General features: G+C 36.5%; 2 protein-coding genes across 2 annotated transcripts; one reads left to right on the top strand and one right to left on the bottom strand.

The window, feature by feature from the left end:
* Positions 1–2,245: 2,245 nt before the first annotated feature.
* LOC128228984 (uncharacterized) lies at positions 2,246–8,287 on the bottom strand. The gene is made up of 5 exons (XM_052940583.1): positions 8,082–8,287; positions 5,402–5,574; positions 3,505–3,634; positions 2,736–2,847; positions 2,246–2,535 (listed from the first exon to the last, which is right to left on the bottom strand). The coding sequence occupies exons 1-5, from the start codon at positions 8,194–8,196 to the stop codon at positions 2,409–2,411; spliced, it is 657 nt and encodes a 218-aa protein (XP_052796543.1). The 5' UTR covers positions 8,197–8,287; the 3' UTR covers positions 2,246–2,408.
* A 2,126-nt stretch (positions 8,288–10,413) lies between these two features.
* LOC128227037 (uncharacterized) lies at positions 10,414–12,356 on the top strand. Its single transcript, XM_052937214.1, has 4 exons — positions 10,414–10,504; positions 10,752–10,912; positions 11,397–11,638; positions 11,928–12,356. Exons 1-4 carry the CDS (start codon positions 10,414–10,416, stop codon positions 12,067–12,069), a joined length of 636 nt encoding a protein of 211 aa, XP_052793174.1. The 3' UTR covers positions 12,070–12,356.
* Positions 12,357–14,867: the final 2,511 nt, after the last annotated feature.

The following is a 14,867-nucleotide window of genomic DNA, read 5'->3' as shown; positions in this document are numbered from 1 at the left end:
TTGCAATTACACATGATATTCCTCCGCAGGATAATCGTCGTTAACTTTCTCAAGTGCACCAAAAAGACAGAAAACTTTGGGGAACTGGGATCTATTTGACAAGAAAATTATATTTCTAGCAATTCATCAAAACCTTAACGACAATGACACTGTGACTTGTCAACTAGCTCAGTGAATGAGTTTTACCTCTGTTATTTAAATAATCGTTTCAAACTAAAAACAGCAAATGAAAAGAAAACAATGCAGACAGGCTAGTCATTTCTGTCCAAATGAGTTGAAAAATATTATAATAATGTTATATTCGACATGCAAAGACAATCAAATTAAGAGAAACCCCCTAAAAATGGTGACAAGTGTGCTTTGTGGGATTCTAAAGAGGAATCGCTGTTTCATGTAGCGGCTTAAATAATAAAAAGACCAGGTTGAACCCACTTTCCAAGAAATGTAACAATTTTAAAAAAAGTTGGTAACCTTCGTGTTAGCAGATCGCAAAATTGCGAAAACCCAGAATATTGTACCACTTGTATTTTAAAATTATTAAAGGAACCTCAAAATTTTGAACTCACTACTTCTATTTAAATTTCATTCATCTTGTGTTCACATTTAATTATTATGCTTATCGCTAATTTTACCTGTTTGCTTTTAAATTGTTTGTATGCTATATGCATATTTGCTTGAATGCACTAAATGTTATTGTCGTCGCTATGCTGAAACGCACGGACCACTGTATGGAGGTGACAATGGTGTCTGTAGTGAAACATACATATTAAACATTTAGTATCTGCGGCGGATCAATCATGCCAGATGTTCTTCCTCAAAGAACTCCTAACTTACAAGCACTTGTGTATGCGGAGATGGCGTCTGGTTGGTTGTCCTTGTCGACAAATGATAATCAGGAAAGTGGTATAGGACCGTCTCGGTAAACAACAGCAGTACTCTTATTGTGAATGCAGGTACGAACGTTTGATCATATTGAGATGTTGAATTATTTGCACTTACACTGAATATGACATGACATCACCTATTAAATAATCTGCATAACGAGACGCCCCACATACAAATAATCGCGGATGCTCCCCAAGTTAAATGCAATGTTAGTGCTAGTGAGGTAAAATAGTCTTCACATTATCAGCACAGACCGAGAGTCAATACCCTATTAAATTGTTTTGTTTTGCTTTTTTGTTTTATAGTTGATAATAGTTGCCGACGCTGATTGGTTGCAATATGGATAAATGCGTGTGTGGTTCTTTGAGCTATTTTCTGCGACTCATTCAGTGTCGTTTGGGCCCTTGCCTTGTGCCTCTAAACTTCTTGCCTTCTGGGCCTGTCCCTGTAGTTATCGAGGTCACCGATCGTCCCTTCACGACTCTGGCTGCATCTAAATGTCAAGAGGGACATGTATTGCTGACCTCGCCGATCGTCCCCTCACGACTTGGGCCCAAAGTTGGGGTGCATCTAAATGCCAATAGGGACATGTATTACTGACGTCACCGATCGTCCCCTCACGACTAGGAGTAAATTTAAATGTCATCTGTTTGCCCTCAAACGAACGCATTGCTTTTATCTTTTTAGATCTCCTTTCTCCAGAGATTCTTCCTATATACTTAATTAAGTCATTTCTCCATCTCAATATATTTACCACTTTATAGCCTAGCATGACTCAACATATTAAATGCCTTTACTCTGATTGATCTAAGATTTATATTCTCTCATAGTTTGGTACAGATTTATCTTATTTTTGTGCAAAATGGGTTTTATTGCCAGAAATGTACTTTTAGATGTACTCAACCGTTTTTTTTTTCATTTTTAACGACCTAATAAGGAAAATAAACACATAGGATTGGTTAAAAATTAATAAAACAGTCTGAATTGATTTATTTTCTATTTATAATGTACACTGGATTAAAATAGTATGTATACACAGTTGAGTAAGAACTTGATACATTTCGAAAAACTAAATAGAAGTATTTTATTTTAGCAATTGGTCGGGTACGTGCTTTGCTCTTGTTATTCAATTTTCTGCATTTAATTTCATGGCGATTGATGACAGAGAATGACTGATATGTATCTTTATACGAGTCAATACCTTAAATTTTAGGACGTTTAGAGTTTGAACATGTTAATGAATGCATTTTAACCGGTCAATCAATTATCTAATTTAAAACTCTACGACTGTTAAACTCCTAAGAGCGCATTATATTTTCTCAATAGCGATATATGAAGCTAATAAAAAATCACTCCAAAACAAAATTATTCAGTTTAATCGTATTCATTAGTTGTCATTTTACAAACACAAATCTGACTTCTATAAAACTACAAAGATAATCTACAGTATATATCCTGCCGTCACTGAACCTCCAATTTTGCCTCCCAAAACACTCCCCTGCTCCCCCGTCTTCTGTGGGTGTCTAGCTGAACATGTAGCTGGAGACGCGGCTAAAGAATCCGGATATGCTGGCGCCAACAGATCGTGCTCTGTCCGCCAGACTCCCAACTCCGCACGTGACAGCGTCCTCGATCATGCTCCGGAACACCCTGAAATATTAGCACCATATCGAGACAGTTCATGACAGGATTAAAAACACATAATTATTTCCATTTATCCTTTTGGGGTTTTACGTTACTACTCAAACGTCAACAAAAACGTCCTAACTTACAGTTTCAGAGACAGATGAGTTGTTAAGTTTCACGGTAGAATTTTAGGTTAAGACTAAATACGTATGAAACAGGCTTACCTGACGTCACGGAGCCCGAGCATGAGCTGCACCTCCTGTAGACCCATCAAGTTATTGTAGGCGGCCCCGTTTGTGTCCAAGAAATCGCAAAAATCCTGTCCGTCCACCACGCCTGAGAGCAAGAGGGACAATTATGAATATAGGTGTACACAAAGTTTGTATTTGATATATATTCATGTTCAAGAAAAGATAAAATCACTCGTATAAATTTATACCAGACGAAATTGAATGTACGTATCATCAAAACAGTAGATATGGGTTATTTAAAAATACCTCTACATGCTGACATCGATGCATTACCTAAGTTTACCAATTATTAGTTAATTTAATATAAAAACATGAACTTTCTCGAATATCTTAAAGCTGCACTCTCACAGATATAGCATTTTTACAAGTTTTTTTATTTTTTGTCTTGGAAAGAGCAAATTTTTGCTTAAATATCTGCAAACAAATGATAAAAGATTGCTGACAAAAGATCAGATCGCAGATTTTCTTATTTCCGTTCGAAAATTAATGTTTTATGGCCTAAACTGTTACTTACGGTTTAAGAAAAATGCATAAAACATCAATTTTTGAACTTAAATATAAAAATCTGCGATCTTATTTTTGTCAGCAGTCTTATATAACTGGTTTCCATGGATGTTCGCAAAAATTGGCTTGTTCCAAGTCAAAAAATCAAAAAGTTGTCAAAACGTTCAATCTGTGAGAGTGCAGCTTTAAAGCACAGTTTAGGTTTGTAAAATTTTCTCCGGAATTGGACAACACGTACCTTCGTTGCACGCGAGGATGGCCTCAATGCCGGCGTTCTTGATGTCGAGGCAGGAAGTGGCCGCCTGTTCGTAGATGGTCCGCATGTAGCTCACCAGACAGATGCTCGTCTGGTTCAACCAACGCTTACCCTGGAAACCCGGGAAGGTTTTTAATTATAAGTTTTAACAAGAAATCTAGTTTTGGGGTTCATCCATTAAGCTCATTCTAATAACACTCGAATCCACTTCATGTAAAACTAATGTTAGTAATGTTGGAACGCGATCCTACGTAACGAACACCTTCCAAACACGACTCCATTCTCTCAAAATGGTAAATCACTGGTGTTGGGTGAAAATAGCATTTTCATGGACATTGAACATTAGGTTGGACAGACTAGTACATATATTGTGGCCACCTGACTAACAAAATACTGTAAGGTAAATGCCATTATTGTTCCAAAATTGATTTAAAGGTTTACTTGCTTATACGTTTTTTGTTCTTAGAATTTGTTTAAAAAATATATCCTTACTGCTCAGGGATACCGATTTGAAAACACACACGATATATGTACCCGGAAGCATATTTAAGGATATTTATACATATGGCTAACTTCTTTTTTGACGTAAAAAGGCAATGCCCGTATATATACGATAACAGCAAATGGTCATAAAAAATCCAGAAATGCAAGTTCAAGTTCCCTTAACTAGCTCGACTTTGAAGCCATGATTGGACAAGAAAATATGTATCTTTTTTATATTTTAGATAACATCGTTACATGGTTCCGGGTGTTTATTAGTTACATAAATGTACGCATGTGCGGTCCTTGGTTCATGTGTTCACCATTAAAGGCCAAGATTTACCTTTTGCTGGATTTCATTATTATAATAGCCTTTGTTTACCCGTTTTATATGTGCAAATTTTACTATTTATTATGAATGATGGTGCGATATTTGCGGTCTTTTAAAAACATAAACTAAAAAAAACTCAAAGAACAAGTTTACTGATTGAAGTAACATGTATTATATGCATGTATGCCGCAATCTTTCATTCCAATTTCCTATAAAATTCTGAAATTAATATCTGGGGCAATAGAAGTTGCTATAAGGAAGGTGGCCTAAACATAGTTTAATTTTAATAAAACACAATGCCTGCTCATGGTCGATTGTACATCTTCGTGATATTATTTCGAATTGATATATATCTATATATATATATATTTGTTATTTGCATCATAAAAGAAAGATATGTTTGTGGAAAATACTTATTGCGATTGTTGTATTTATTTTATTACTTGTCTAAAAATATTATTTCGTTATAAGAGTTTTCTCTAGCTTATATTAAACTCAAATTATTATCGAATACCTACAAAAGACAGGTGGTGACATTTCAAAATCAATATTTCATGGTTTCCTTCACACAAATTCACGTTTTTAACTTCACGAATTCGGGAGCTGAAATCGTGTAATCGTTAAGTTTGATGAAAAGGAAGCAATATGAAGGCACATTTATTAAGCTATATTTAGAAGAAATGTGTTCTATCTCTTGTTATGGGAACGTAGTAAGGTAAGAGGTTTCTTCCGAAGATATTATACCCAAAAATTATCATCCTCAGATTTCGGTACAAAACCAACAGGCCTTCATTTTTAATAAAGATTTGGTAAAAAGCTAGTTATGTTCCAAGAAACCACCATTTTGAACCACTCCGTTTAAAATTATAACATCAAAAGCTTTTGATTCCTTATGTTTTTAAACACCGCGTATTATTTACAACATATACATGGAATAATATATAGGTCAAAAGCCATAGTATGCATATGTGAAAACGGGTCATTTAAACGAACTGTGAGTTTATACATAGTTTTAGATGAATAAGGCCATAATTATTAATTTGAAATATTGATCATTGGTAAACGTACAAAAGTATCAAAACTGTCGAAGTCAGCGTCGATCTTGGTGCAAAAGTGCTTGCTGATCTTGTTCGTGTAGCCATTTGGTCCGCATGCAAACTTCTGCTCGAGGCAGTCGTAGAACTCGCAGCGCCCCCAGGCGGCCTTTTGCATACATTCACGGGCCTCAGCAGCTGTGATTTCTATTAAACAGACAATCAACAAGGATTTCTGGTTTCTTAGAATACATTTATCTGTTCAAGTACAAAGTTCATTTAAGTGACATACTGGTATAAACATAGAACAAGTAACTCACATATTGCTGTTATTGATAAGTGACCGATAAGAATGTACAGGTAAAGTTGGTTGGTATGCATTTATCAAAATAAACTTGGTCAAACCAAGCGCATTTTTGTGTTCACTCTAAATTGCCAGCATATTAACAAATTCGTTTTCGAAATTGATATCTTGCACAATGGGATGGCAGTATGTGATTATATATGCTAGTAAATCTATTTGCAGTCAGGCCGTTGTTGATTTTAATCAAGTGAATCGGCTGTAAATCTGCAGTCAGCCGTTATAAATCAAGTGAATCGGTAGAATTAACCTGAGTCTGAGTCACAAGACAACATATGATATCCAACAGGAAGCTGGTTAAAGGGTTATAACTTTGCATTTACCAAATAAATACAGCTTAACCGACTATATTCAGCATCAGTAAACACCTTATTTACCAAAAGAAACGTACGCCGGATTCGGAAAACACTGTCATTCCCATTGTACAAAATTGAAGTTTTAAAACTAATTCAAATTAAAAGCTTTTAAATGCTTATATATCAATATCTTATAAACAATATATTCATTTATTGTTCCGCATATTTTCCCATTCTTAAATAACAAAATATTACTGTTTACAATTTTTTCTCCAAGGGGAAGGGAACTATTATAATCTTGGTTTAAACAGTATTTATTCTATATAAATACATTTAGCAAATACGTACATTACATACATAATAATTAAGGATTGAGGAGATAGCTAAGAGCTAATATTTATACCTCTCTCCTATTATAATCTTCATTATCAATGGATACATGTAGCGGTAAACACAAAACATCTCATTTCTATTTTTGTCTGATACAGTATCTGTGCGATCATGTTTCGAAGGCCGTGTACAGCAATTGGGACATATACGTGTATCAACATTTTAATATGAAGTTCATTAATACGCATGGTTTCTATTTTGTGGGTTTAAATGTCCATTCTCTGTGCGTACCGGGACTCGAGTATGAACAGCGAAGCTGACAGTCTTCAACTTAGCAGTACGGGTAACTTTCACCGTTTGCGAACTGCGTACAGCCTTCTTGCGTACCGAACTCCTGTCAGCTCATCTATTTCTCCAAGAGAGACAATTCGAGGTATTGTCATAGCCCCTGTCGTCGGCGTCGGCATGCACAAACGTTTATATTGGCCATAACTCAACCCCGTTCTAGATATTTAAATGAAATTTGGTCCCCACGTTTATATAATAAAGAGGTGTCACGGGTGTGGTGTATAGCAACAAATGAGTACACCTTTTAATATGGAACGTGTATACAAGTTACAAGGCTTAAAGAAGCACATTTGCTACAAAATAGGTGTCAGTGTGTTGATATAACAATAACCATGAGAACTCTAACAGTTTTTGTGTTTTACAAAATACCCTCAAGAACTATGACATATTTAATGTAAAAAACTTGTCTCTTTGAATCCTGCTTTCTTGGTACGGTGGTATTTCGATTACAGCGCTACCTTCGTTATCACACATGATATTCCTCCGTAGGTCAGGTTGTCAGTTATTTCTCTAATTCAAAACTGTTTACGACTATGACACTGTGACATTTGAAATAGTTTATTAAATCATGTTGATCTCTTTATTAACATAATCATTTTAAACTATTAAAAAAGTATACCAGTGACAGAAACAACTTAACAAAAAGACAATACAAACTATTGTACGAGCCGTATTTTATACTGGTAGATTATGTCTCATCAGTATGGCCATCCTAGTTTCATCACATATCTGATATATGGGCAACATAGACATAATAACGGGACCGTATAATTTAGCAAGCAAATGAACATTTCAACGTATACTTAAAACAATTTCGCTTAGCTTTAACCCAGTGGCCTCGCCTGTCACTTCGCTATATTAAAAATGCCAAGGACGGAGGCTGCAATGGCCTATGCAGTAAAATATTCATAGCAAGCAAAACTGCCCTGCGGTGGCTCAAGCACTTGATCAATTTGTTTAGTTAAAGATGCACTCTTACTCCCAAATAAGATTTGCCACAATTAATACAATTGTTTTAATTTACCAAAAAGGATGAATACATATCGAAAACAATGTTTCTTATGAAGGGTAGCGTGTTGAATATGAACGAAAGGTACAGAAAAACACGGTATTTCTACCTTATGAGGCGCTATTTCATCACTGTAAATGTTTTATGACTCACCAATTATAATAATAATGATAATATTTGATCGTTTTCAGGCATTAAATACGTGTTAAATCCAGTTATCAGTAATTAATATTTTTCATAAAAGCATTATTTAGTAAGTAGTTAAAGGTTTATCACTAAAAATTTATATTTGTTATACATGTGTATGTATTTTAAATACGAGTGTCACTTGTAATCAAGCTACTGCCAACTTACAAGTACGTGCACTGACCTGTGTTTGCGGTGATCTCTTGTGACGGGTTGTCCGTGTCACTAAAGGATAACCAGGATGGGAGCGCCAGGGCGCGGCCTAGGACCGCCACGGTAAACAAAAGCAGAACCCTCATAGTGTGTGGCACAGTATTACTGTATACGTAATAACTAGAAGTGAGGAATCTATCCTGAATGCAGGTCCGAAGGATTGACAAGTGTGATAGGTTGCATATTTATATCAGCACCATATCAGTTATATTCACCCTGCATGTGGACATCGGATGATATCAATATTAGATTATTTTGATAATGTTATTGTTATCCGATTCATAAACTGTTCAAACTTCAAATATAAATACCTCATGAGATCATATAAAGGCAATTGTCGATAAATCTGGTTTGTATCTGGAATAAGCTGCATTCAAGCAAGTTGCAGGTCTAAAGTTAATTTCCGATTAAATAAAAATGCATTTTGAAAACATGTCGAAAAAATAAAGTTCTGGTTTGCCTGTAATAAAAATAATCTCACACTTTCACTCATACATGTATCCATTTATGTGTGATAGAATAAATATCACAACTGTTTTATGCAAACAATCATGTCAGGGTATTTTGGTATGAGGGACTGCAGCCAATATTATGCCGAAAGGAGTCAATTAATTATGGATTTCTTGGCTTCGACGAATGGTTCTAGGCTTCTCATACATGGGGTACAATATCGCATTTAAAAGCATGTGTTTGAAATAATCGTTTTAACCAACTTCAGAACGAACATGCTAGTGACTACGACTTTAAAACTGTGTCATCCAAGCAACAAATTGTAGATAATAACTTGAAAACTATCCGTTAAATGGAGCAAATATATAATCAAAATAAGCATGATACAATAGTCTAATCACAATCGTATTTCCAGTACATAATCCAAATAATTTACCAACAGTAGCAAAGTTGTGGGCAGCAGAATCATACAAAACATGTAATAAATGATAAAACCACCATAGTTCTAGCTTTTTATTACCATACTGCTGGAAAGCATTCGTTCTGCATCAACGTAGCTCAGTGGGTATAAGGGTGGCTCGGGGCGGGGCCTTATTCTACAGTATAGCGTATAAATTACTAGGTGACATATTTCAATCTGCGGATGCTTGATGAAAGATTCAAAGCTCTGTAAATGGTATTCGTCGTCCTGCAAAGCGAATGTTGTGACGATTAATTTAAAGTATTGTACTGCAGGGTTCCACAACACCTCTTTGTGTATGATGAACTACGGGAGACGGACTAAACACCCCCTGACAAAACATCCCGAGCTCAGTTTTGTATGCATACACATGCATATAGAGTGTTCAAGATTTCTAAAGATTATGATGTCCTTTTATTAAACATTTATAAGTCACACATAAAATTAAACATTAACCACATTGTTATAACAGGTGTTTTGATTAAGGGGTGTTTTGTCCACTCTTTTAAAATTCGTAGGGGGTGCTTTTCCGCCTTGTATACACAATGAGGGATTGGGGAGTGGTGTCCATATATACACAAAAGAGCTGGAGGTGTTTTGTCCGGGGATGTTTTGTCTAAGGATGGGGTCGTGTTTTGTTCTACACCCATTAACTACATATACTGCATAAATGTAGACAAGGTTTGTTGCAAGATTTCTCCAATAAAGCTTTATAAAGGAAAACATAGGTGACATATCACGCACTGGCTTTAGGTGTTCCACAGACAGCAAAACCTAAGTGTACTTAATCAATTTAAATATTTTACTTAAAAATGGAGTAAACGCGTATTTTGAATCTTCAAATGCAACATTAAGTTTAGATGTTCAAGAAAACCATTTTCTTATAATCAAAAACGTCTTGTTAATATACATTTAATGATCATGCACCTGTAACATATTATCATGGTACGATAAAATATCGGTCAGTTGAACGTTCAATTGGGGTTAATGTTATCTGTGTGCAACACTTCTGTACCAAACCATGACCCCATATGATATTCACACCTTAGTAGTATTATATATTATTGACAATGTGTTGACATCAGATTTATTTCAAATTAAACGTTTCATGGGTGTGACCCATTCAATTCCAAAGTCTACCAATCCACTGATAAGACTTACAAAATATTACGTGAATATGTAACTTGTTGTGAATTAGAATGTTATTTTGCATCCCCAAATTTCCCATTCTCACTATGATACAAGTAACATATATCCGCTGTTTATCTTATCACACCCCGCGATAACCCTTAACTGGTAAACAATGTCAGTCGTCCATGTATATATAGTGAACCTACAAAGACCAAAAAGTCAATCACTTTCTTGAGCTTGCTATTGATATCGCATTGAAAAAATGAAGGGTATAGTATTGATGCTGTGTTTGGTGGCCGGCGTTCACTCCTGGAGCTTCTGGAGGGGTTCTCCGAGGGTCGAGCCACATGAAGGTACACTAGTTTCTCATATAATATATTTCAATTAAAAAGTTGGAGTATTATAAATATGTTGTAAATAACCATTGCTGATGAAAAGAAGATTTTGATGTTTTCAAAATAGAAAACAGTACGAAAATGTTAGACAAGTCATATAGCTCCGAATGAGCTCTTATTCCGTCATTGTAAGGGTTATGGATTTCAATCAATAACCTTGTTCAACTGAATCCATTTCCTTATTGATATGTTCCTTGTTAAAAAGATGTTGACCAGGCGTGCCGACAGGCGGCGGCACAGGGCAACTGCGAGTTTTACCGGTGTCTGGAGCGGCGTTTCCCCTGCGGCCATGATGGCTACGCCACCAAAATTGGCCTCCACTTCTGCGCCCGAGCGGACGAGCTTCATAGCCAGTTTACGCCCCAGGTAAAGCTCGCATCTGATCCCTATTATATTATAATTGATATATATATATATATTACAGAAGCGTATTCGGGTCAATAATTATTGAAAATCGTGTTTCGATTTAAATACGCTTACCAAGGTGAAAAAATGAATAATAATAAGGTTTATCTACAAAAAAGTTTCACTGATCCCATATTATAATATTACGGCTTGGCGCCTTATTCTAAGATGAACATTAAAATCAAATGCATTGTAATAAAGCTCGTTAAAATTAGTTTATCCTCATTCACATACAAACGTTTTACATGATCTTTTTCCAGAATGCTCATTTTATAAAAGTCATAAGTTAAGAATTTCAGGGAAAGTTTACGAAGGCATTTCAAAATAATTACTTTCTTTACAATTCAGCATCGCAGTTGATCTGTGATGTGTTTTTGAAAAAAAAAATAGTACGAGTACGAAATTCAAATTGTCTTCAATTAAAATAATTAATGCCATTTTTTAGGGTAAATTGTTCATGAACGGATCAAAAACATGTGTGACGTCGACCCTACTTCCGGTGTACGAGAGTTATTCCGCGCGCTGTGATGATATCGAGGACGCTGGAGCAGACGCGATGCGCACGTGCAGCTATAATGAATACGCGGGCATGAGCTCGTGCACCTTCATCCGCTCGAACATGGACGTGTACAACCAGATGTTGGGCACGGACGAGGTGTCCAGGCTTATGGGTCTTGGAAACGCCAGGTAGGGCATTTTCAAACGGTATACTTGTAACAGATTACAACGAGGGTATGCCAACATGTACTTTAAGGCTTAATTGTGTTTTATACGTAAAGTCTTGTGTCTTCAACATTCGTAAGTGCAATGGTGTCGGAGCTGTTACTCGAGGGGCACTGTGTTTTGGTGTCTTCAATGCATGTGTTTGTGTAATGAAAGTTCAATTAACGTTTTGATTGAAACACACGGATGAAAACAAACAAACGATTATTTGAAATTAAACATCATTTTAATAATTATTTCTTTTCATTTTAAGGCTGCTGTTCCGTATATTTGTGGATGGCGCGCGTTGTGGGGCGACAGTGGCCTCCGAACGATTCACGAGCCTAGGTGGGTCCATCATGGGGAGCGTTGGGGATCTCGCGGACGGTGTCTCCAACTGGTGGCGCAATTTGTAACCGGAAGCCGTAGACATAACGTTTCGGCTATGAATATGTTTTACGCATGGACTTATTAATTACCTTGTAATGTAGCACGCGTATACTTATGATTAAGTAGGATGAGTACCCAGTGTCCGGACGCAGGCTTCGTCCCTTCACACAGTATATGTTTCTCATTGTTATTGTATATTTGTCTAATTACGGTAGATTTTAGCAATATTTCTTCCATCACTGCAATACTCTGTTCGACGTACCGATCGTTGTTGTAATATTGTAATATAAGTCAAATAAAATATGGATTATTACTCTATGTTGTTTATTTTCGTTGAATCCTTGTATTAATTGACAATAAAACGCTCTTCTTATTTTAAAGTCTTTTGATTCCGGAACCTTTCGTAAATGGGTTGCGTTTATAAGTTTTGATAACAAAATATGGCATAGACCTACAACGGGTTGCACTTCAGTGCTATGAATAGAAACAGTTTTCTCCCACCTCAGATAAGTATTAATTTAACCATGCTAGAAATTCTTATCTTGCCCACGGGCGAAGATAAAATGTCCGTATGGAACTTCTTTTAATGGTCACCACATTGTAATTACCTCCCTTGTTGAAGACTGTCGTCTGTAGTGCATCATGGAAACCTTGTCTTGTGGCAATATTTAGAACGCTAGTTAATTATTTCTCGCTTCAAATGTCACCAGAAAACAGTTTTCAATCACCTTTCAAGAAATAAAGCTTAACTCTTCTTAGAACTATGTAAAGACCGATCAGACCATTTACATACTCTGAATCACTGTGCGAATATCCATGACAACCACGAATTATCGCATATCCGTACGCAATTATGTTCACTAAGCACAAAAGAGTTCCAGCCAAAAAATACTTTTTTACTTAATTTTGTTTAACTGAGGTGGGAGAAAAAGCATCTACCATAGCCGCTCGTGTAAGATAGGTTCATCCCGACCCTCGCGCAGGGTGTTTTGAGGAAACTCGGTAAACCTCGTTTCCGCAAAACACCCTACGCTCGGGTCGGAATGAACCTATCTTACACTCTCGGCCATGGAGGATACTTATATTCTCCCACCTCAGATAAGTAGATAAGTAGATCCAAAAATTCAACTTATCTTGCCCACGGGTACAGATAAAACAAGAACCCGTATGGAACTCCATTTTAATGGTCATCACATTGTAATTACCTCCCTTGTTGAAGACTGTCGCCTGTAGTATCATAGAATTTGAAACCTTGTCTTGTGGCAATATTAAGAATGCTAATAAATTATTTCTCACTTCAAATGTCACCATAAAAAGGTTTTCACGCACCTTTCAAGAAATAATGCTTCACTCTCCTCAGAACTATTTAAAGACCGATTTGACTTTAAACATAATCTGTATCACTGCGCGCATATCCATGACAACCAAGAATAATCACATATCCATTCAGCAAGAAAAAATAATTATTACTTCATTTTGTTTAACTGAGGTGGAAGAAAAAGCATCTACCATAGGCGCTCGTGTAAGATAGTTTCATCCCGACCCTCGCGCAGGTTGTTTTGAGGAAACTCGGTAAACCTCGTTTCCACAAAACACCCTACGCTCGGGTCGACATGAACCTATCTTACACTCTCGGCCATGGAAGATACTTATAATCTTTGCACAATAATTCTGGCCTTTCCAAATTTATTCCAGTTTTAACATTACATTTCCTCAAAGTATAAATTTTGTCTGTTAAACACGAAACCCACATCAACACAGTTCTTATTTTGCTAGCATTCGTTAATTACAGAAAATGTTTATAACGTCCATGTGGCACTGTCATGGCCGTTTATCTGGGCTCATCTCTGAATAAACTCACTCAAGAAAGAGGTACTGCCGACCAACATTTAGAAAAACTTAACGAGTATCTTAAACGTAATATAAATCATATGTTAATACTACAATGCAATGCACATTGAAATAGACGCAACCTAAATGGGAAAAATGATTGGTTTTAAGAACTTAATTAAGGCACACAGCGATCCGGAAACATTTTGTTGTAAGACGACAGCATATGCCGACCATTAAGTCCATACTATAAGGCACTTGAATTTAAGTACAGAACAATTATTTTTTACTTTTATGACCTCCGAAGACCGATTGGTGTGAGAAATTGAAGAAACCTAGTTATAAATTAAAGACAAATCAACGAAAAATAGCACTTATTTCATTGCGTCTTGGCAACATTCGATGGCAGAGAAACCTCACAATTCAAACAATAAGTTTGCCTGTTGAAACAAAAAAGTGATGTAAAAAAGTTGATCCCCCCCCACACACACACGCACGCACATCGTACCGTACGTGTATTGGATATCTTTGTACAGGCAGTGCACATTTATTCTCTGTTGATTGCTTGATTCAGACCTTCATCGTTACTCTGTCCTTCTTCGAATTTCCCGGACATAAAGTTTTCCAACATCCCTTAAGACACTGGTACCTTGTCAAATTATGATACTGCACATTGGTACAATTAGTTCGGTTGATTTCATTCGTGCATTATGAATTATGAATGCTAGATGGATACTTCCAATAAACCGATGCATTTCAGTTTTTATAAGGTCTCTATAAAGCACCAGTCAATTGTAACCACGGCCTCCCAGGTCCGGGGGTATACCGGGGATAGCCGGGATATTGGCCATGTGTTTACCTTTCAGGTGGCCCCGCAGTGCTGGGTGAATGTAGTGGTTTTGTCTTCGCTTTAAATATAGCGGGGAATGGGCCTTACCTAGGGTACCTGGGGTGCGGAGGCATTTGGCGGGGATTTTACCATCTATTCGTCTCC

The sequence above is a fragment of the Mya arenaria genome, chromosome 3 (assembly GCF_026914265.1).
Source record: "Mya arenaria isolate MELC-2E11 chromosome 3, ASM2691426v1".
Taxonomy (NCBI): Eukaryota; Metazoa; Mollusca; class Bivalvia; order Myida; family Myidae; genus Mya; species Mya arenaria.
Note: the sequence above shows the minus strand (reverse complement) of the source record. Positions and strands in the feature narration are given on the sequence as shown.